Source organism: Lithobates pipiens, unplaced genomic scaffold, assembly GCF_037356315.1.
Source record: "Lithobates pipiens isolate NorthernLeopardFrog02 unplaced genomic scaffold, aLitPip1_a1.2 Scaffold_1, whole genome shotgun sequence".
Lineage (NCBI taxonomy): Eukaryota > Metazoa > Chordata > Amphibia > Anura > Ranidae > Lithobates > Lithobates pipiens.
Window position 1 is genome coordinate 120,873,071 of NW_027507685.1, and position 24,654 is coordinate 120,897,724.

General features: G+C 44.2%; 1 protein-coding gene across 1 annotated transcript; it reads right to left on the bottom strand.

Moving 5' to 3' along the window:
* Positions 1-16,331: 16,331 nt before the first annotated feature.
* Positions 16,332-19,018, bottom strand: LOC143988346 (olfactory receptor 1f45-like). The gene has a single exon (XM_077487845.1). The coding sequence runs from the start codon at positions 18,681-18,683 to the stop codon at positions 17,742-17,744; it is 942 nt and encodes a 313-aa protein (XP_077343971.1). The 5' UTR covers positions 18,684-19,018; the 3' UTR covers positions 16,332-17,741.
* Positions 19,019-24,654: the final 5,636 nt, after the last annotated feature.

Below are 24,654 nucleotides of genomic sequence, written 5' to 3' on the forward strand. Positions count from 1 at the left end.
ACCTAGTGTGATCTAAGGCTCAGTCATGAAACACTGTACCCAAATGAACTATGGATAGGGATGAGCTTCGAGTTCAAGTCGAACTCATGTTCAACTCAAACATTGCCTGTTCAGCGAACAGTGAACAATTTGGGATGTTCGCAGCAAATTCGAAAAGCCGCGGAACACCCTGTACAAGTCTATGGGAGAAATCTAAAGTAACGGAAATGCAGGTTTCCGTTACATCAGAGGGGGGCAGGGTCACACATACGTCATTGGGGAAGCTCGGCTTCCCCCACTAGCGTCAGAGGGGGACGGGGTCAGGTGACGGGAGGCCCCGCCCTCCTCATATAAGAAACGTCAGGCCGCCGGAATCCCCGCAGTGTCTCCGAAGGTGGAGACAGAGGATGCATGGATGGACTGCGCTGGACTGAGAAATCACCCGTCGCTGGATCAGATCAGCCATCGCTGGACCCCAGAGACATGATCATCCGTCGCTGGATAGCAAGAGTGGATTACCACCGCTGGAATCTTTTTTATTTTTAATAAAGGAATTTTTCAAAAGTGTGTTTGTCTTATTTAACTATTTTTTACGCTTTCTTTCTGTGAAATGGTAGGGGTACTTTTGTACCCCCTTACCATTTGTAATGGGGGGGCGGTATCTGGGGGTCCCCTTGTTAAAGGGGGCTTCCAGATTCTGATAAGAACCCTGCCCGCAGACCCCCACAACCACCGGCCAGGGTTGTGGGGATGAGGCCCTTGTCCCCATCAACATGGGGACATGGTGCTTTGGGGGAGACCCCAAAGCAACCTCCCAATGTTGAGGGCATGTGGCCTGGTACAGTTCAGGAGGGGGGGGGCGCTCTCTCGTCCCCCCTCTTTTCCTGCGGCTTGCCAGGTGCGTCCTCGGATAAAGGGTCTGGTATGGATTTTTAAGGGGACCCCGACGTCAATTTTTTTTTTATTTGACGCGGGGTTCCCCTTAATATCCATACCAGACCTGAAGGGTCTGGTATGGATATTTAGGGAGAACCCCACGTCAATTTTTTTTTTATTTGACGCGGGGTTCCCCTTAACCACTTAAGGACCGCCGCATGTAAATCTACGTCGGCACAATGGCACGGACAGGCACAAGGACGTACCCGTACGTGCCTGCCTTCCAGCGGGTGAGGAGTCCGATCGGACCCCCTCCCGCTGGTTGAGGCAGTCCGTTTTGCTTCAGGACCGATCCGGGATGATGAGGGGATGGCCGTTGGTTTCTGGCCATCCCCTTGCGATCGCTCCTGGTGAATGAGAAGCTTCCCCTGCCTGTGTAGTGTAAACACAGGCAGGAGGAAGTGATGTCACTCTCCTCGTTTCGGTCTTTTTGACCGGACGGCGAGGACAGAAGACATCATAGCAAGTGCACTAACAGTCCACTGACACATAGGTACACATAGGCACACTAAGTGCAGTATATTTGGGATGAAGGAGCACGCATGCTCCGAACGCGTGCAACGTAAACCATAACGAACGTCATCGCAGTGCGCCCCAACGTACCAACGAACGGACCTCCCTGACGCTGCTACGGGCCGTGCGACGCTGGGAACCACCGGCGCCACTGGACGAGAAACACAGCCGAATGAGAAACCGCTTCTCCTCGGGAGCCCTGCGATGTCCCCCAGAGACCTTTCTAAATACATGATGTGCCTGAAACTCTCTGGTAGAGTGTGAGTGTATAAATTTACTAATTAAATGTTTGTGATCCAAATATACTGCACTTAGATTGGCGCTGTTTTTTCTTCTCTTTATATATCTTCTACAAGGTACCTTCTACCCTTGAACATGCCGCCTACCTGCCTGTGCTAAAGAAATCTTCCCCTTTCTATGGCTATTTTCACAACTACTGGACTATAACCTATGATCCTGTCAGCTACCTATTACTCTTGCTACATTTACTAACATATCCAGCAAGGATTGCAAGACTCTGTGGAAAAGCAGACTTGAAAACTCTAAATCCGCTATACACACTAACTATAGCGTTTCCCCCCCCCCCTCCTTTTTTTCCCTCTTCACTCCCCCAATCCAGGACATATATAATCCAGCAGCGCAACGCACAAAAAAACATTTTTTTACTCTGTACTTACACATAGGCACACTTCAACCCCCAGTCACCCCCTGATCACCCCCGATCACCGCCGCCCCCCCCCCCCCCCCCCAGTCACAGTGTCACTGATTGCAGTGATCATTTATTTACTGATCACTGCATTTAGTGTCAGTTGTGACTGTAAAAAGTGTCAGGGCAGTTAGTGTTAGGTCCAGGGTAGCCACCTACCCCCCGTAATAAAGGTTTAACCCCTTGATTGCCCCCAGGTAACCCTTTCACCCCCTTTTGCCAGTGTCACTAAGCAATCGTTTTTCTGATCGCTGCATTAGTGTCACTGGTGCCGCTAGGTAGCTAGTTATTTTTAGGTTTTAACCCCCTGATTGCCCCTAGAGTTAACCCTTTCACCAGTGATCACCATATAAGTGTCGCTGGTGACGCTGGTTAGCCAGTTAGTTATTTAGGTTCCCCGTCAGCTTTTTATATAGCGTCAGGGACCCCCATATACTACCTAATAAAGGTTTTAACCCCCTGATTGTGGGGACTAGTAGTGTGTTGGTGTATAAAAATGTATTGTATTGTATAGGTCAATTTTCACATGTGTGGCAATATATAATTCTTGAAGTGCTGACTAATTTTGGGCCAAAGTGTATATAATATATATTTTCCAGCGTGCTGGTTCAAAACCCAAAATTTTAAAATTAAATGAAAATTAAATAAAAATACAATAAACTCAAAGTGCACGCCAATGGCAACAGGTTACAATGTAGCAAACCATATAACTTATTAATCTAAATAGCAATATGCAGTTATTAAAGTATTAATCTGAATGGCAATATGCAGTTATTAAAGTGCGCGTGCAAATAAATTCTTACAGACCTATAGGTGAAGACTAGTTGTGATAGCTGGTGGATTAGTCGTGAAAAAAGAATATTAAAGTATATTACATTATTTATTTTGCTACATTGTAACCTGTTGCCATTGGCGTGCACTTTGAGTTTATTGTATTTTTATTTAATTTTCATTTAATTTTAAAATTTTGGGTTTTGAACCAGCACGCTGGAAAATATATATTATATACACTTTGGCCCAAAATTAGTCAGCACTTCAAGAATTATATATTGCCACACATGTGAAAATTGACCTATACAATACAATACATTTTTATACACCAACACACTACTAGTCCCCACATATAGGTATAAGCGCCATATCTATTACCCCCCTTTGTCTTTGCATCGTTCCACCCGTGGGTGGAAATCAATAGAGGCTGCTCTTACCTTTTAACTTTTCTTTTCTTTTCCTTTCTACATTCACTCTTAAGGATCCATAGCGCAACCCACCCCCCAGTTATATAACCCCCTGATTGTCCCTAGAGTTAACCCTTTCACCAGTGATCACAGTGTAAGTGTCACTGGGGATGCTGGTTAGCCAGTTAGTTATTTAGGTTCCCCGTCAGCTTTTTATATAGCGTCAGGGACCCCCATATACTACCTAATAAAGGTTTTAACCCCCTGATTGTCCCTAGAGTTAACCCTTTCACCAGTGATCACCGTATCAGTGTCACTGGTGATGCTGGTTAGCCAGTTAGTTATTTAGGTTTCCCGTCAGGTTTTTATATAGTGTCAGGGACCCCCATATACTACCTAATAAAGGTTTTAACCCCCTGATTGCTCCTAGAGTTAACCCTTTCACCAGTGATCACCGTATAAGTGTCACTGGTGACGCTGGTTAGCCAGTTAGTTATTTAGGTTCCACGTCAGGTTTTTATATAGCGCCGGGTACCCCCATATACTACCTAATAAAGGTTTTAACCCCCTGATTGCCCCTAGTTAACTCTTTCACCAGTGATCACCGTATAAGTGTTACGGGTGACGCTGGTTAGTTAGTTTGCTTTTTTTTGCTTCAGGGCACCTGCCATTTATTACCCAATAAAAGTTTAACCCCCTGATCACCCGGCGGGTGATATCAATTAGGTTTTAGGGTCAGATAGGGTCTGCGTTGCCCCAGGCAGCGTTAGGTTAGTGCCAGTACCGCTAACACCCACGCGCAAAGCATAACCTCCTGTAGTGGTATAGTATCTGAACAGATCAGATCTATACTAGTGTCCCCAGCAGTTTAGGGTTCCAAAAAACGCATTGTTAGCGGGATCAATCCAGATACCTGCTAGCACCTGCGTTTTGCCCCTCCACCCAGCCCAGCCTAGCCCACCCAAGTGCAGTATCGATCGATCACTGTCACTTACAAAACACTAAACACATAACTGCAGCGTTCGTAGAGTCAGGTCTGATCCCTGCGATCGCTAACAGTTTTTTTGGTAGTGTTTTATACAGTCACTGACAGCCTAGGTGCTTTTTTACCTGTAAATCTCAGTCACTAGTGTACCACTAAATTTAGAGCCCAAAATGGCAAAGCGAAGGTACACTAGTGAAAAGGCCTACACGTTTCTGAGCATGACAGATAGTGAAGAGGAAGTCACTCATCAAATTCAGGCTCAGTGAAATAAAAAATGAATGCCCTTAGAAATCAGGCGGTGCTTGGTTTTTGGGGACCTGTACACGGCTAGGCTCCCAAAAAGTCCCCCACATGTGGTATCCCCGAGAAGCAGCAGAATGTATTTTGGGGTATAATTTCACATAGGCCCACTGCATGTGTGAGTAATATATCATTTAGAGACAACTTTGTGCAAAAAAAAAAGTTTGTAATATTCCCGCAACTTGTGGCAAAATATAAAATATTCCATGGACTCACCATGCCTCTCAGCAAATAGCTTGTGGTGTCTACCTTCCAAAATGGGGTAATTTAGGGGGGGGGGGGGCTGTGCTATTTTGCCATTATATGGCCTTCAAAACTGTGATAGGTAGTGAGGAGTGAAATCAAAAATTTGCACCCTTAGAAATCCTGAAGGCGGTGATTGGTTTTCGGGGTGCCGTACGCGGCTAGGCTCCCAAAAAGTCCCACACATGTGGTATCCTCGTACTCAGGAGAAGCAGCAGAATATATTTTTTTGGGGTGCAATTCCACATATAACTATGGCATATGTGAGCAATATATAATTTAGTGACAACTTTTTGTAAACATTTTTTTTTTGTCATTATTCAATCACTTGGGACAAAAAAAAAATATTCAATGGGCTCAACATGCCTCTCAGCAATTTCCTTGGGGTGTCTACTTTCCAAAATGGGGTAATTTGGGGGGGTTTGTACTGCCCTGCCATTTTAGCACCTCAAGAAATGAGATAGGCAGTCATAAATTAAAAGCTGTGTAAATTCCAGAAAATGTACTCTAGTTTGTAGACGCTATAACTTTTGCGCAAATCAATAAATATACGCTTATTGACATTTTTTTTTACTAAAGACATGTGGCTGAATACATTTTGGCCTAAATGTATGACTAAAATTGAGTTTATTAGATTTTTCTTATAACAAAATTTTTTCAGTCTTTTTCCATTTATATCGTAAAAAAAAATCGCAGAGGCAATAAAATACCATGAAAAGAAAGCTCTATTTGTGGGAAGAAAAGGACACAAATTGAATTTGGGTACAACATTGCATGACCGCGCAATTACCAGTTAAAGCAGTGCAGTGCGAAATTGTAAAAAGACCTCTGGTCCTTAGGCTGACAATTGGTCCGGGGCTGAAGTGGTTAATATCCATACCAGACCTGAAGGGCCTGGTAATTGAATTTGGGGGAACCCCACGCTTTTTTTTATTTTTTTATCAATGACTTTCAATGAGTGTTCTCTGTATTACGGGAGCCGACAATTCATTATAGATGCGAGTGGTTTTAAATGACTTTTTTTTTCTGCAGAAATGACACTTTGTGCAGGGACAGTTCTAAGCACGGGAAAAATGCTCCCCTTCACAGGCATACTATAGACACTCCCCAGGTAAGAAATTTAAAGGAATATTACACTTTTATTGTTTCACTTTAATCATTATTAAAATCACTGCTCCCGAAAAATGGCCATTTCTAAAACTTTTTTTGCATTGATACATGTCCCCTGGGGTAGGACCCAGGTCCCCAAACACTTTTTAGGACAGTAACTTGCATATTAGCCTTTAAAATTAGCACTTTCGATTTTGAATGTTTGAGTCCCATAGACTTTAATAGGGTTCTAAAGTTCACACGAAGTTTAGGTCTGTTCGCAGGTTCTGGTGCGAACCGAACCGGGGGGTGTTCGGCTCATCCTTAACTATGGACAACTGGCAAAGTTCTTGTAAAAAAAAAAAAAATCCTGCCCAGAAGTGCTGAAGATAAATAGCTTTAGGGCCATTTTTTTCTTTTCTCCCCTGTTTGACGGACAGCCCTGGGGGGAGATGAGGCTTGACTGCACCTGATTGGCTGCTGTTGGCAGCTAAAGAGGACCTGCCTTCAGAGCTGTCTTAATAGCATCATGAGCCCCTTGGCAAAGTGATTTATTGGGGCCTCAATCCTTGCTGGCTGTCCTCTCCTATTCATCCCATGTGATCAGAGCAGTGCACATCCCATCCAACATAAGCAGCAGCAGTAGTAAGAAGCTTCACCTTGGGGTTTCTTCCAAAACTCCTGCAAAGCGCCAATTGTAGATTTAGCCCTGGGATAGGCTGTTGCTGTCCCCTCAGCACAGAATCCGGGATGCTCCATCCTGGGAGGCAGGGACATTGCTAGGTCTGCAAAAGATCTGGGGCTAGAGCCCATAGCAGCAGTCACCAACCTTTTTGTGCGGGGAGGGGGGGGGGGAGAGACGGGTTTGAAAAATTGAGAAAAAAACAGCTAACACTCAAACAAACAAAGTTCGAAGGTTAAATAAAGTAAAATAGTGTAGTGCTAATTACTGCAAAAATTAACAATGTACTCAAACAGTGGCAATATATAAATCTAAATAGCAACTGTGAAGGTGATAATAAAATCAGTGAAAAAATGTGAATAAATAAATATACGTGCATAAACCTTGTAGGATATCACCCACAAAAATTATACAACAAAAAGTCCCACACAATGGATATTCCAATCAAGTAATCAATAACTCAATTGCCAGAAGGATGTAATCAAAATAAATCTTGAATGGATCTCAAAACTTCACAAGTAGAAATCAGATGCAAAGATAAAACACTCTTACCAGATGTGTTAGATACAAGTACCATATGGCAATGTATTATAAGAGCTTGAAGCGCTAGAACCACTAGCGCAAAGGGAAAGCAGAGCCAAGCCAAATCCGGGCACTCAAGCCTGCAAGGCGGCCATCAGGAAGGGTACCTGTCCACGCCAAAGATCTTGCGATGGAATATCTCAACAGGAATCCAAATACAATGTGATGGAATGGCAATCGATTTTAATGGGTCAGCAAATAACAAGACAATATTAATGAGCTGCTGGCTTTGAAGGGTGATTGAAGTGCATTATTTCTATTGTTACATTCTAATATATAATGAAGTGGTTCAACTCATCATACTGCAGAATCAGTGGGAGCTCTGGGCGTGTCACTTGCCACATCTCCTGTCACCAGATACAGCATGTCACTTGCCAGTGTCGCCTGTCACAAGATGCAGCGTGTTACTTGCCACTATCACCTGCCACTAGATGTGGATTGTCACTTGCCATGTTGCCTGCCACTAGATGTGGATTGTCACTTGCCAATTTCACCTGGCAGCAGATGTGGTTTATCACTTGCCACGTCACCTGCCACCATTTGCAGATTGCCACATCTCCTACCACCATTTGCAGATTGTCACTTGCCACATCTCTTGCCACCATTTGCAATTGTCACTTCCCACATCACCTGCCACCATTTGCAGATTGTCAGTGGCCATGTCACCTGCCACCATTTGCAGATTGTCACTTGTCACATCTCCTGGCTACATTTGCAGATTGCCACATCTCCTGCCACCATTTGAAGATTGTCACTTACCACACCACCAGCCACCAGCTGTGGCTTGTCACTTGCCAACTGATGTGGATTGTCACTTGCCACGCCAGCCAGTGCCACCAAATGTGCATTGAAGCTGCATTGGTGGCAGGCTGACAGCACTGGTCCATTTAGTGAGAGCAAGAGAGTGGTGATGCGGGACAGGCAGTGAGCGATGATTTCATCTCGCTGCTCCCCTCCGCACCTCCGACATTGAATCAAGGGGGTCTGGCTGCAAAGTGGAGCTCCACGATGACAGGAAGCACGTGACCTCAACTCCACTGTGCTGTGAGGTGGAAGAGTGCTGATGTGTGGTGGGCAGTGAGAGATGATGTAATCTCTCTGCTGCTCGCCGCACCTCGCTCCCAAATTGAAGAGGCCTGGCTGTGAAGGTGTCATCTCTGCTCGTCTGCCCGCCCGCTTCTCTTCTCTCCTCCAACTCTCTCATGCCGCCCGCCGAAAGAGCAACCGCAACCCGCTGGTTAGGCAGGCACCCTGCAGCAAGAGACTCTGGGATATGAGCCCCAGATTAGGGGCTATAGCCCTAAAAGCCACCCCTGGCAACGCCCCTGCTGGGAGGACAGAGCCAGGTGCACAGAGGAGAGGATAAGTTGAAGCCAGATGGAGGGTAGGACGGAGACAGGTGCACGGAGGAGAGGGGAGTTGCAGCCAGGTGGAGGGTAGAATGGAGCCAAGTGCTAGGAGGAGTGGGAAAGTTGCAGCCAGGTGGAGGGCAGGATGGAGCCAGGGGCACGGAGGAGAGGGGGAGTTTCAGCCAGGTGGAGGGTAGAACAGAGCCAGGTGCACGGAGGAGAGGGAAGTTGCAGCCAGGTGAAGGGTAGGATGGAGCCAGGTGCACAGAGGAGAGGGGAGTTGCAGCCAGGTAGAGGGTAGAACAGAGCCAAGTGCACGGAGGAGAGGAGGAGTTGCAGCCAGATGGAGGGTAGGACGGAGCCAGGTGCACAGAGGAGAAGGGAGTTGCAGCTAGGTGGAGGGTAGGACGGAGCCAGGTGCACGGAGGAGAGGGGAAGTTGCAGCCAGGTGGAAGGTAGGACGGAACCAGGTGCATAGAGGAGAAGGAAGTTGCACCCAGGTGGACGGTAGGACCGAGCCAGGTGCACGGAGGAGAGGGAAAGTTGCAGCCAGGTAGAGGGTAGGACCGAGCCAGGTGCATGGAGAGAGGGGGAGTTGCAGGTAGGTGGAGGGTAGGACGGAGCCAGGTGCATGGAGGAGAGGAGAGTTGCAGCCAGGTGGTGGGTAGAACGTAACCAGGTACACAGAGCCAGGTTCACGGAGCCAGGTGCACGGAGGAGAGGGGAGTTGCAGGCAGGTGGAGGGTAGGACGTAACCAGGTGCACGGAAGATGGTGCACGGAGCCAGGTGCACTGAGGAGAGGAGAGTTGCAGCCAGGTGTACGGAGGAGAGGGGAAGTTGCAGCCAGGTGGATGGTAGGATGGAGCCAGGTGCACGGAGCAGAGGGGGAGTTGCAGCCTAGTGGAGGGTATGACGGAGCCAGGTGCACAGAGGAGAGGGGGAGTTGCAGCCAAGTGGAGGGTAGGATGGAGCCAAGTGCATGGAGGAGAGGGGGAGTTGCAGCCAGGTGGAGGGTAGGATGGAGCCAGGTGCACAGAGGAGAGGGAGAGTTGCAGCCAGGTGGAGGGTAGGACGGAGCCAAGTGCACAGAGGAGAGGGGGATTTGCAGCCAGGTGGAGGGTAGGATGGAGCCAGGTGCACGGAGGAGAGGGGGAGTTGCAGCCAGGTGGAGGGTAGGGCGGAGCTAGGTGCACAGAGGAGAGGGGGAGTTGCAGCCAGGTGGAGGGTAGGGTGGAGCTAGGTGCACGGAGGAGAGGGGGAGTTGCAGCCAGGTGGAGGGTAGGACAGAGCCAAGTGCACGGAGGACAGGGGAGTTGCAGCCAGGTGGAGGGTAGCATGGAGCCAGGTGCACGGAGGAGAGTATAAACATTATATCATCATGATTCCTTTTTGCCTGCTGGTAACTTTGCACACAGATTTTTTTGTATGCATCTTGCTGCCTGTTTTCCTCCGACAGCTTTTTAGAGGAGAAGCCAAACCGAGGGCAAGAGCCTGTGTAGAGAGATAGCAGTGGGCAGGTGTAACTGAATGTCCCACATTCCACTTGAGTGCTTCCGCCATATACTGCTTCCTCCAGTCTGAATATAGATATTAGATATTGCAGCCGTCTGCAACCAATAACTAGGCAGGACTTATTTTGGCTGCTGAACTGGAACATGTTTATTTGAACAATGGCACAGAGATATACACACAGGGGACAATCCCCCCTCCTTTGCATAATGAAAAAGGGTTGGGTAGACTTAACCTCCACCAGCAGCATGACACAGGCGTATTCAAACTTCTCATCAGTAGACTGTCTTTGGGAAGGGCTGCTGGAGAAATCACACCCCCCCCCCCCACACTCCCCTTTCACAGCTAATCCACAGAGACACCTACATCCCATATTAGGTTGCTCCCAAGGCAGACACAAACAATAGCACAAATGGATAGAGCCACACCTCAAATGATCTAGTAAAGAGTCTACAACAGTTTATGAGACAATATACTATATATATATATATATATATATATATATATATATATACTGTATATATACACATATACAATATTCCAGTGTGGTTGTACAGTGAGTCTGACTAGTGCAGACCGGGGGTTCTTGGTCACACTATGCCCCTAATAGACACAGGGTAACTTACACACGGAATACAACCACCCCCTTGCAGCACCTCAAACCCCCCCCACTGTCTGCTGGTCCATCGGAACTTACCCCATCGGCGGCGGGGATCTGCGAGCACATCGAGGATCAGCGGGCACACAGCATCAGGGATCGGTGGGCCCTTTGGGCGGGGGATCAGGCTACGACAGACATCTGGCAGCGTCTCCTGTGTCCTCTTCTCTTCTGAGATTACGGTGGCATCCGCCGTGCATCTCCTTCCCTCCTCCTAGGCGTCCAATAGTATCGCCTGACCTTTCAGACAATGGGGAAAGGGGTAACAGACCCGCACTTCCTGATTGTCGGAGAGGCGATTCAGTGTTAAAAAAGCGAATATTCATTTGCTTTTCTAACAAACTTGGGTGGGCTCCGAGCGATCCGAGTCCACCCTATTTTGAAGCCTATTAGAGCCTCTTGCTCCAATCAGTTGCTTCAAACAAACACATCTGCCGCTGTAATTCAGGCGCCTGATGACCTGAAAAGGGTCGGGTGCCTGATGAGGGGGTGGCCGCAGCGGCCGTGGATAGATTCATGCTATGCATGAATCTATCCATTAACCAGATAGGGAGGTGGTGTGGATAGAGGGGGCGGCACCCATGTGACCTTAATGGATGGGACACCCCTGCAACAGAAGCATTTACAGGCAAAGGAAACAGCGTTGTCTGCGCCTTACAGGAAGTGGACATGAGAGTTTTGAGCTGCAGGGGAAAAGGAAGATCACTAATGCCGCGTACATACGATTGGAATTCCAGCCAGAAAAAGACTGATGAGAGCTTTTCATTGGAAAATGCGACCGTGTGTATGCTCCATCGGAATTTAGCTGTCCGAATTTCCGCCAGCCAAAAATTGATAACATGTTCTCAATTTTCCCGATGGAAAAACTTTCTGTGGGAAATTCTGATCGTGTGTATGCAATTCCGACACGCCAAAAATCACGCATGCTCAGATTCAACTACGAGATTGAAGCTATTGGCTACTGGCTATTGAACTTCCTTTTTCTAGTCCCATCATACATGCTGTACGTCACTGCGTTCTAAATGATCAGAATTTGTTGTGACCGTGTGTAGGCAAGACCGCTTGAGTGGAATTCTGTCGGGAAAACCATCAGAGCTTTTTCCAATGAGAATTCCGATCGTGTGTACGTGGCATTAGTATCCGTACTGCTGTTTGGAAAACACTAGTGAGATGTTTAACAGATTGTAGTGTTACATTACATATTGATTTTTTCATTTTGACCATAGTTCTACTTAAGTTTTGTGTATAAACAATTTTCTATCGTGGGTCAGTTTAAGGTGAAATTTTCTCCACAAGCATACATGTTCCAGTTGCAAATACTGGTACATGTATATAAATTTAAATAAATGAATGTTATACATTTCATAACTTTCTACGTATACTTGGATTTTGCGAAAGCGTTCGATACAGTTCCGCACACACGGCTCATGTGTAAGGTAAAGTCTACAGGTTTGGAATTATCAATTTGTAGATGGATAGAAAACTGGCTAAAAGACAGAATTCAGAGAGTAGTGGTTAATTATTCTTACTCTGAATGGTCTAAGGTTATCAGTGGTGTACCCCAAGATTCAGTGCTGGGACCCTTACTTTTTAACATCTTTATAAATGATATTGGGTCTGGGATCAAAAGTAACATTTCTGTCTTTGCAGATGACACCAAGTTATACAGTGAAATAACCTCCTTACAGGATGTCTCCAATTTACAAGCCGACCTCAATGCTCTGTCTAATTGGGCGACTATGTGGCAGATGAGGTTTAATGTTGATAAATGTAAAGTTATGCACTTGGGGGCTAAGAATATGCATGCATCATACATGCTAGGGGGAGTACAACTGGGGGAATCCATAGTGGAGAAGGATCTGGGGGTTTTGGTAGATCATAAGCTCAATAATAGCAGGCAATGCCAAGCTGCGGTTTCCAAAGCGAGCAAAGTCCTTTCCTGTATTAAGAGAGGTATGGACTCCAGAGAGAGAGATATCATTTTGCCCCTGTTCAAATCATTAGTAAGACCTCATCTGGAATATGCCGTTCAGTTTTGGGCACCAGTTCTCAAAAAGGATATTGGGGAACTGGAGAAAGTGCAGAGAAGGGCAACCAAACTGATAAGAGGCATGGAGTAACTCAGCTATGAGGAAAGATTAGAGGAACTGAATTTATTCTCTCTTGATAAGAGGAGATTAAGGGGGGATATGATCAACATGTACAAATATATAAGGGGTCCATATAGTGAACTTGGTGTTGAGTTATTCACTTTACAGTCAACAAAGAGGACAAGGGGGCACTCTTTACATCTAGAGGAAAAGAGATTTCATCTCCAAATACGGAAAGGTTTCTTCACAGTAAGAGCTGTGAAAATGTGGAATAGACTCCCTGCAGAGGTGGTTCTGGCCAGCTCAGTGGATTGCTTTAAGAAGGGCTTGGATTAGTGCACATAATATAACTGGGTACTAACATTTATAGGTAAAGTTGATCCGGGGAAAATCCGATTGCCTCTCGGGGGATCAGGAAGGAATTTTTTCCCCTGCTTTAGCAAATTGGATCATGCTCTGCTGTTTTTTTTGCCTTCCTCTGGATCAACTGTGGGTATAGAATTGGGTATATGGGATTGTATGATATTGTTATTAATTTTATTTATTTATTTATTAGTTTTTTTGTGGTTGAACTTGATGGACATGTGTCTTTTTTCAACCTGCCTAACTATGTAACTATGTAACATGTGTCTCGAGGCTTTGAACAGCGCATGCGCAGTTGTCTTACCCAAATCAAAGCGTGATATGCAAGCCAAGTGCCATCTTGGGAGGCACTTCCGGGATAGAGAGCGCCATTCGATTTGAACAAACAGGCATACAATGGATTTTGGATTACTATTTCAATATAAACGTGGGGTAGGATGGGGTGCTCAGACCCCGGATGATGTCTATTTATACGAAACACGTCGGGTTGACACTCATCTAACCACTGCCTTTACTACAGAGACACAGGATTGTTTGATGATATGCCTATTTATTTTCTACTTGATGTAAGTGCAATTTTTTTTAATAAATATAATTTTAAATGGTTTTACCCTAAGTGGAGTAGTGATGGACGAACTTTCTGACGGGACGTTTTGCGAACGTAAACCGCGAACGCAGCCAAAAGTTTGCGAACCGCAAAGTTTGCGGCGGGCCCCATTGACTTTAATGGCAGGCGAATCTTAAAAACCTACAGGTCATATTTTCAGCCACAAAATATTTACTAGCTGTGCACACATAGTCCCCACCACATGGACACTGACATAACAAAAGTATTAAGTGAATCTGGGATCGACAACAACAAACATTCTTTTTTTATCTGTGAAATTTTGACAATTCAGGAGCGCATGAAGGCCATGGAGGAGAGGAAAGTTCAGGGCAGGCTATGAAGAGGGTGCAGGAGATGATCACCAGCACCGTTATAGAGAGCACTGACACCAGCACCGAGATAGAGAGCACCGACACCACACCAGCACCGTGATAGAGAGCACTGACACCAGCACCGTGATAGAGAGCACTGACACCAGCACCATGATAGAGAGCATTGGCACCAGCACCATGATAGAGAGCACTGACACCAGCACAGAGAGAGAGAGCACTGACACCAGCACTGAGATAGAGAGCACTGACACCACACCAGCACCATGATAGAGAACACTGAGAGCACACCAGCACCGAGATAGAGAGCACTGACACCACACCAGCACCGTGGTGGAGAGCACTGACACCAGCACCGAGTTAGAGAGCACTGACACCACACCGGCACCATGATAGAGAGCACTGAGACCACACCAGCACCGAGATAGAGCACTGACACCAGCACCGTGATAGAGAGCACTGCCACCACACCAGCACTGAGATAGAGAGCACTGAGACCACACCAGCACCGAGATAGAGAGCACTGACACCACACCAGCACCGTGATAGAGAGCACTGAGACCACACCAGCACCGTGATAGAGAGCACTGGCACTGAGATAGAGAGCACTGACACCAGCACCATGATAGAGAGCACTGACACCAGCACCGTGATAGAGAGCACTGACACCACACCAGCACCGAGATAGAGAGAGAGCACTGACACCAGCACCGAGATAGAGAGCACTGACACCAGCACTGATACCAGCAACTCGCTGCGGGACCCAAAAATATGACAGCGCTCAACCTCTTCAAACAGGAGGGTATGGGCATATAGTACGGTGTGCTTTTTTTGTACAAGGAAGTGAGCCAAAGGTAGAAAAAAGGTCTGTGTGCTCGATTAAATAAATTGTTTATAGAGTTATGCATATACATGGTCTATTGGTCACATACATTTTTATAAATGTCAGGTAGTCAACACTGTCATGAGCTAGGCGAGTGCGCTTATCGGTCACGATCCCCCCTGCTGCGCTGAACGGACAGGACACTGGATGAGGGGCAAGCCAACAGTTCCATTGCAAATTGGGCAAGCTCTGGCCAGAGGTCAAGCCTGCCCACCCAGTAGTCCAGGGGTTCATCACTCCTCAGAGCGTCCACATCGGCCGTTAACCTGATGTAGGCGGACACCTGTCGGTCTAGGCGTTCCCTGATGCTGGATCCAGATGGCACCTGTCGATGGGTCGGCTGAAAGAATGACCTCATATCAGAAGTCAACAACACATCTTCAAACCACCCTCTTCTTGCAGGCACTGTTGGATTGGTACCCGCAACTCTTTCTCTGGGAGTGGGAATGTCAGCAAGGTGAGCCATGGCCGTGTAAGATCTTCTGAAATGGGCCGAGATTTTCCTTGCCTGCCGCAAGATGTCCTGGACCCCAGGGTATTTGACAACGAATCGCTGCATGACCAAGTTTAAGACGTGTGCCATGCATGGCACGTGCGTAATTTTGCCCTATTTCAATGCGCTAAGCAGATTGGCACCATTGTCACACACCACTTTACCAACTGTCAAATTGAGCGGTGTTAGCCACTGATCTGCCTGTGAACGCAATGCTGAAAGGAGTGCAGGACCAGTGTGGCTCTTGGCTTCCAGGCACAACAGACGCAGCACAGCATGGCAACGTCTCAGCTGGCATGTCGAATAGGTTCTGGGGAGCTTGGGCGGCGCAGCGGAAGATACGCTAGCAGGAGGAGTCAGCCGAGGAGGAGAGGGAGGAGGATGGAGTAGGAGGAGAAGAAGCCTGCATGCAATCCGTGGCGGTAAAACCAAATCTACACGGGCTCAAGCTGGGCTCCTCCAGGTCTTCCTGTCTGGAAGGCCCAGATTGGGCGTCACATTCAGAGCACATGCGCCGATGACATCATTGGCTACATGCCTCCGAATATATCCTAAACTGTTTAGAAGATATTCATAGTACCTACAGGTAAGCCTTATTGTAGGATTTTGTATACGGAGGTGTTTTTTTTTTTTCTTGGTTGAACTAGATGGACTTGTGTCTTTTTTTCAACTAGACTAACTATGTAACTGTGAATGTTAACCAATCAGCTTCTAACTTCAACTTGTTGAATTAAGCTTTAACAAAAAAAACTGGAAGCTGACTGGTTTCTGTGCAGAGCTGCACCATATTTTGCACGCTCCAGTTTTAGTAAATAACCCCCTAAGCGTTTAAATTGAAACTTTTGACTCAAATTCGTTTTTAATTATTCACAGAAATAATATGCAATAGTTTCTTAAGAAAATACATTCTTACCAAAACCCACATATTTTAGAACGCTGCATTTATATTTTATATATACAGTACATATATTCCTGTGCATTCTGAAAATCACTTGCTGACATCTTTCAGTAAGAACCTGTACATTTTGAAAAGATTTAGAGCATTAAAGGGTTAGAACCTCTATTATAGATCTATAGCTGTTTCTGTATACACAGATTAAGGGCAGATTTTCCCTTAAAGTATAAAAAAATTCTCACCTTGTAAAACAACCCATTCAATTTAAAATAGAAATAAAATGAACAAAATTTGTATATACAAAAAAAAAAAACACTATAAACACCCCTTTCCTGTTTTTTTGAGTGATATTATAAGCTCTGTCCTCAGCTACATGAGAGCAATGGGAGCAGAAACATCAGCACACTGATCTTCCCAGTGAATAACCCTGACAGCTAGAGAACTGACCTTGCTGTGCTCTCATGACTAGTCTGGTTAGTTTTTAATAGGAAAGCAGAGGGACAGGCAGAAACACCAGGTATTTCACACAAAGGAAGAAATTTAAGGAGAACAGGATTCTTTTTCATACAAGTACATGACACGGCAGGCACATATCGGGAATATGAAATGTTGGGATTACATATGGTCACAATGACCATGTAAGAAGTCAGGAAAACCTCCACAACAGGGAATAAACTGTAAGAATTCTTGACAGAAGCTCTTATCCTTCCCCATACTATTAAGCCAGCCAAAGACAGATCAAAATTCATCTGGTTCAGCAGGAACTGGCCAAACTTTGATCCATTTATGGGAAGGCTGGTTGTAGTTAAATGAATCCATCAACTGATTCAGTACTACCAGCCTGTCTGTTTTTTTTTTTTTGCCTGATTGGCCTGCCAACCACTGCTGGTGGTTATAGCCGTTAGCACTGATCAATAAATTCTGCTGGTGGGGAAGTGCTCCCTGGCGGTAGAACATAATAGCACTGCGGGAGGGATTCTCACAACAACACTGACTGTGTTGATGGGGGAATCAAGCAATATTCTTTTGTTTAACCCATGGTTGCGGGAAAGAAAACATCATAATGTGTGGCCTGACCTAAATAGGTGATTTCAATGCTGCAATTTTGCGCATATGTAGATTTTTTGTTGTTGTCAGTAAGCATGTAAAAGAGGTCAGTTTGTACATATAATAAAAAAGTCAGGCTTTGATCCCTCTTTTACATGGCTCCTTTTTAAACTATGGCTTGGATTTACTAAAGGGCTTTTCATACTATGCCATTAAATCTAGCTGTAATAATGAAGAATGCCCAGTGCATATATTACAGGTAAAAAAATGTTTATAAGACAAATGTAGCTTTAACCAGCTAGCTATGTTTACCATTATGTTTGGTCAAACAGAATTAATTTTGGCCATCAGTCTTTGTAAAGCTTGCTTTACATCCTTGTTTCTCAAACTGTATATGAAGGGATTCAACATGGGAGCAAGAACTGTATACATCACACTAGCCACCCTGTCCTTTGTCAATGAATAGCTTGAAGATGGACGGAAGTAGGTAAATATGATGGTTCCAAAATAAAATATGACCACTGCAAGGTGGGAAGAACAAGTAGAGAAGACTTTACTTCGTCCCTCTGCTGAGTGGATTTTTAAAATGGCCAATATAATATGGATATAAGAGACTAAGATGAACAAAAATGGTCCTGCTACCACAACTAAGCCTTCAGTGAAGATGACCAATTCATTTATGGTTGTGTCAGAGCATGAGAGCTTAAAGAGTGGCACCATGTCACACAAAAAGTGGTTGATTAAGTTGGACCTGCAGTAAGAAAGCCGTGAAGTCAAAGTTGAGTGCAAAATTGAATTGGCTGTAGAAAGCAACCAGCAGCCAGCAATAAGTTGAAAGCTAAACATTTTGTTCATGACCACCACGTAGTGGAGAGGGTCACAGATGGCGATATAACGATCATAAGCCATGACAGCAAGCAAAAAGTCCTCCACGTTGGCAAATGTCAAGAAAAAATAGATCTGGGCCATGCAACTTTCAAACAAAATGACTCTGCTCTTTAGCTCCAACAGGAAGTTCTTCAACATTTGAGGAACAGTCACCAAAGAAAGACAAATATCTACAAAGGACAAGTTGCCCAGTAAAAAGTACATTGGAGACTGCAGCTGAGGATCCCAGCAAGTCAACACAATGATAACCAAATTTCCTGTCAGAGTGATAACTAAAATGAAGAGAAAAACTGCAAAAAGTGCAGTCTGGTAGTTATAGAGATCAGAGAATGTTGATAAGACAAAGTCTGTTATTTGAGTAGAATTGTCTGACTCCATTCTTATAATATCTAAGCTTTGTCATGAAAGGCAAAGTTGAAACATTTGTTTGGTAAAGATTCGTTAGTTCATTAGTGTTACAAAGCTGCCTGCTTCATTAGCAGTTTTTATTATCAAACAAATTATTGCAGCTATTGTCATTAATACAACATTAAATGTATTTTTTATGGTAGCACTATATAAAACTAGAGGGAAAGAACAGGAGAAATGTCTAGGGTTCAGTGTCTCCTGGGCTACACTCATGAAACATCTTCATCTCTGCAACAAATACTGAATTCTGCAGACAGTCTCACATATATATCCATATATATATATATATATATATATATATATATATATATATATATATATATATATATATATATATATATTTATATATTTATATATATATATATATATATATATATATATACTGTATTTATACAGTATTTTTATATGTAAATAGCTGAATTTGAATTTGTACCAGCCTCTCCCCATCTTGCCATCCTTGTACGGAGCTCAGATTGGGAGAATTAAAAGCATGTGAGGAAGCCAATCAGTTGTGCTTCAGTTCTCATGTATTAACAATGAATATGCTGACTGGAGCAAAGATCAGTGTGACTTAGAGCTGTGTAAATCTTGAGACTGGAGAGAAAGAAGCATAAATCTTTTGACAAGTCAAACAGCTTCCATTTTCCTCTGTATATTTAGCTGTTAGCAAACTAAAAGCCAGCTTTAAATCTTTAATTATTTAATATACTGTACTATATTAATACGATTTTTTATATGTCAATGGGGCAGCTATTTAAATGACAACCATCAAGTTTATCGTAGCTTAGTACTTAGCACTTGTTGCTGGGGTCTTGGATACATTCTCCACAAGTGCAACATCTACAGGGTTTTTCATCATTTGGGCTTCCTTTGGTTTCTCTGATTTGTGGCCACACAATCGAAAATTCCTGACTTACTGTACATGCTTATTGCAGGTCATGGAGATTACTGTTGGAGAATAAATAAGAAACCCCTACAATAAATGTATCTCAATAACATTGTACTTACAGTTCTGATAAGCCTATTAAATGATCTAGTTAGCCACCTAAAAGTGTGCTACTAAAATTTTAATAAAAACTAATTTTAAGTTTGGGTTTCTGCCCCTTTACCATGATGCAGACTTAACAAACATACGACACCTGTATCTTGCCTAAGAGATAATAATTTAGTGCTCTATTTAAAGCTTATGGATGTCACAAAAGAATAAAATGTTTGGGCTATTATTTGCTAATAGGTATGCCACAAGGAATAACGCTCTTCAGATTGATCTCTGGTGAAACGCACTGTGGGAATACTGGCAACAGTTACCAAAATGATTTGTAGCAATTGCTATGTTAATTGGCTTAAGATATTTATCTTTCAAATTGTTTTTATTAAAGCTTAAGCAAAAACAAAATTCAGACATACCCCACTTTTAAGTACACAATGGGGTTTATTTACTAAAGCTGGAAAGTGCAAAATAAGGCTAATTTCTGCATAAAAAACAATGAGCTTCTAACCCCAGCTTGTTCAATCAAGCTTTGGTTAGAAAACCTGGAAGCTCATTGGTTTCTATGAAGAAGTGAGCCTGATTTTGCACTTTACAGCTTTAGTAAATAAACCCCATTGTGTACTTACAAGTGGGTATGCCTGTAGTACATACTATCTCAAAGGTCTTGTTGAGGTTACTTACATCTGTCTAGTCACAATATATACATTTTGTACATCATGCCACACACCATTAGTAAAATAACATAAATTGTCATCTACTCCATATAAGAACCACATAAGGTATACTTAAGGGTGTGCCATTGTTCCCACTTTAAGCCTCACCCAAAGGAGGTGGAGTAAGTTAAGGAAAAAAATAAGAAAATAAGCAAACCTACAGAATAAAACCAATAAGAAATAACCAATAACATAAGACACTACTAGACACAAAATCTCAAAAAAGCCCATTCTGCTCAGCCGCTGGAGAACCCACTAGTCTATTATACTAAAGTAGGAAACATTTGAGACCAATAACTCCATTTATCTTCAAATGGTTTCATTGGGTTAGAACTATATGTGCAAAAATTTTCATGTTCAGCAGAAACGTGGACCCTATTGATAACCTCCCAAATATTTGGAGCTATGTTAGTTTTCCCATGTAAAGTTATTGTGAGGCGAGCTGCATTACGGACTTGGGAAATGATTGTGTGAAATTGTTTGGAAATATTATCTATTATCTAGGAGTCAAATGTTCTGTGTAAGCCTTTTTCCCAAGACAGCATATGAAAGGTTTTAACAAAGCTTTTGGTAAATTGTAAGTGGGCATAAAATCTAGAAATTCCTCCCCTCTTAAATGCTTGTTCTTGTAATGCTTACCAAACTACACTTGTCAAACTACACTATGTAGTTTCTATTTTCATCAATTGATGTTTGGAGAGTAGGTGATGGAAAAGTTATTGTTTGTGCCCCCCCAATGGAAGGTCTTTAATATATACTGTATAATTCCCAGGGTGGTCCAAGGTAGTACCCGGATGGATGAAATTAGGTGTTCTATCACATTGGGAATTAAGGATTTCTTACTCTGTCCCATGTGTCAGGAAGCATGAAACAGACAGAAAAATTGTAAAAATGGTACAACTATTAAATGTGGTCAAAACATAGCCAGGGTTCGGTAGCCAAATCGGGTAGTCAGAACAAGCCAGGAAATCAAGAAGCCATAGATCAGCACAGTCGGAGGCAGCAGACAAGATCAGGAACCAGAAGGGACATCAGCCAGGCAAGTCTTCAATAGGAACACAGCAGAGAGTCTCTAGACATGTTGACTAAGGCAAAGGTAATTGATGAAATGAACCAGGCAGTTTAAATAGCCAGAAGGGGCTGGTTGTGGGCTTGACTGACGAGCAGGCCATGATCAACAGGTGAGCCACTCTGGAACGATGAGTACTGGCAAGTAACCAGTACTAGCTGAGCAATCTGAACACAGAGAAGGAAGGGCTGAGAGCCCAGCTTTGACAGTATGCCCTCTTCAATGACCACTCCCCCTCGGAGGACAACCAGGCTTGAAAGGAAAACGTCTATGGAAAGCATGAAGGATGACAGGAGCATGTATGGCCGTGGGTGAGACCCAAGAGCATTCCTCCAGACCATACCCTTTCCAAAGAACCAGGTACTGTATGCGCCCACGGATCCTACAGGAGTCAATGATCTCATATTCCTCATGGTTCTCAACCTGCACCGGGCAAGGACGTGGTACAGAGTGAAGGGTTAATGATATTTATCTGTATTTTCTAAAATTCCATGTTATTCCTATTATATTTCTTATTTTTTTCCCAACAAATTTTTATTGAAGATATAGTATAACAAAATGACAATATCATCATACAAACGTTTAGGAATCATGGAACAGTCTTTGTTGTAGTTAATACAAATGTGTCAAAGATTGGGTTCTTACAAAACATCTCATATGTAAACATTTCAGTGTATATACAGTGCATAATTGCTGTGTCTGTTAGAAGGAAGATTGGCAAATTGACTTTGAAGTATATATTTATAATACTAGGTATTTATATATATTTTCCTATTCCAGCTTATGGTGCGACTTTTAAGGGAGAAGTTCTGATTTGTAGAGAGATGTTGCGGGGGTTTGCATGATAAATCAATACTTATGGGGTTAGAGGTTGTTGGCTGGGTGCTCTGTTATGAGGACCCCGACAACAACAGGTATTAAGGTGGGGTCTTAATAGGTAGTGAAAGATAAAGGAATGAGGGGTAGGGTGGGGATCATGGAGGTGAGGAGGGGGGGAGGGGGGACTGAGGGGGGAAGGTCGAATTGACTCAGGGGATGATGGTTATCTCCTCAGTCTCCGCCATGTGTTGTGTGAATGTGGTGTGGTATTGCTTTAGGGTAGATAGGATTAGGTATGTATGACATTGAGTGTCAGGGAGCTATGCAGAGAGAATATTGATATGTGGTCTCCCAATCTCATCCCTTGGTTAGGGTTGGGAGGTCCATGTCAGCTGAGGTGGGAGCGGGATTAAATAAAGGTCCGTATGTGTTAATAATAAGTGTGTATGTCACAGTCAAACTTTAATTCACCAGAGTGAGATATCTGTCGGTTGTGCGGAAGTGAGTCCAACATGCCCAGGTTTTTGAGAATTTGGCTGGGGAGTCTCGGGAGATGGAAATAAGTTCCTCCATTTCAGCTATTTTGTTAATTTGTTTGAACCATTCTGGGATGGTCGGTACCTGAGGAGAGCCCCAGTGTCTCGGGATGCACATTTTTGCTGCATTAATTAGGGGTAAGATCAATGTCATGTGGTAGTATTGGGCTGATAGGTCTGAGTGGTGGAAAAGGCATTGGGCTGGTGTATGGTCTAATGTATAGGTGGATATTGTTTTTGTAAGTTCTCGTACTTGCCTCCAAAATGGTTGGATTGTCGGGCATGACCACAAAATTTGAAACAATGAGCCCGGTTCCCCATTACATATCCAGCACTTGTTGGGATATGGTTGAGCTTGTTTAAAATAGCTGGGGTTCTGTACCAGCGTACTAGGGTTTTGTAGTTGTTTTCCTGAATGGATACATTTAAAGAACCTTTGTGGGCGATCGTGAATATGCGTTCCGTTTGGTCTTTGGAGTACTCTGATTCTGTTTCTCTTACCCATGTCTTGAATGCTTTCCCTTCTTTTTTTTTTTCAAATATAATTCTATTCAACCAACGCGGAAAGACAGTCCCCAAGGTACAATACAAAACCAACTAAATACAAAATAAAAGGCAGACACCTTCCACCATTCTAAACTCCTTTCCCCTCCTCCTCCTCAAAAAGGGAAAAGAACAAGAAATAACGAGAAAACAGTACCAAGATCCAAAGTCCCCCGCTATCTAACGCCCAAGAGGAAAGGGGCTGACCCTCCCAATTTTCACTCTTTCCAAAAAGTAGTAGAGAGTAAAGAGGGAAGAAAAAAAAAGGGAGTGAGAAAAAACTGAATTGGCAAAAAAAAAAAAACGGACAGAGATGAAACGGGACAAAACGGGACATGATGGCAGATCATGCCACATAAACCAAACACAACAAGCTACTACACATTAAGAAACCAACAAGCAGCGTCCTTCTCGCAAGAATATAAAGGCATTCCAGGTGTCCCAGGTTTGTTTAAAGATTTCTTGTTTATTTTGGGCTGTCAGTATCAAGTCTTCCATCTTCTTGTCATGTTTATGCAGTAATCTTCCTCTGCTTACCTCTCCTCATGTGTTCAGACTAAGAGGCCAGCCACTTCCACCTGGTGGTTTTTATAACCTCTCCTCTAAGCATGGCTCCACCCCAGGCCCTATAAGGGAACCCTATATTAACCTGTGCACTGCAAGCCAGGGTTGCTGATCAACCATTGTGTATTCATTGTGTGTTTGGCTTTGTGTTTCCTGCTTGCTGTGCGCTCTTCGGTTGTCTCTGTTACCGACCTTGGTGTGTTCTTAACGATTCCTGTCTGCTTGTGACCTTGACCTTTTGGCATGTCCCTGACCATCCCTGTCTGTAACCCTGAACCTTTGGTGTGTACTCTGTTGTTCCTGTCTGCTAGTTGCCCTGATCTCTGCCTTATCCCCTTACTATTCTTGTTGTTCCAGCCTGCTGCTTCCTTCTCCTGTAGTCTACTGTGAGTGTGAGCTGTGAGACCCTGGGGGCTGCGACCTGGAGCCAGACTGCAGCGAAGTCCATCCTCACCACTGGAGGCTCTGGTGAACACCTGTTGGCTCTTAGACTCCGCGCCCTGGGGAATCTATGCTCTAGCTCCTACCGGGATCTGTGTTAGTGATCCAGTAGACCCGTGTCCTGAATCTCCCTGGGTACAATCTGCAGCAGTCAGTCCTAAGGTCCACTACCTAGCGGTGCACTTCCGACTCCTACGGAGTGCATCTGTCACCTAGTCTCAGGTGACCTGACACTTCTTTATGTCTTCTATTTTCCTGATCCAAT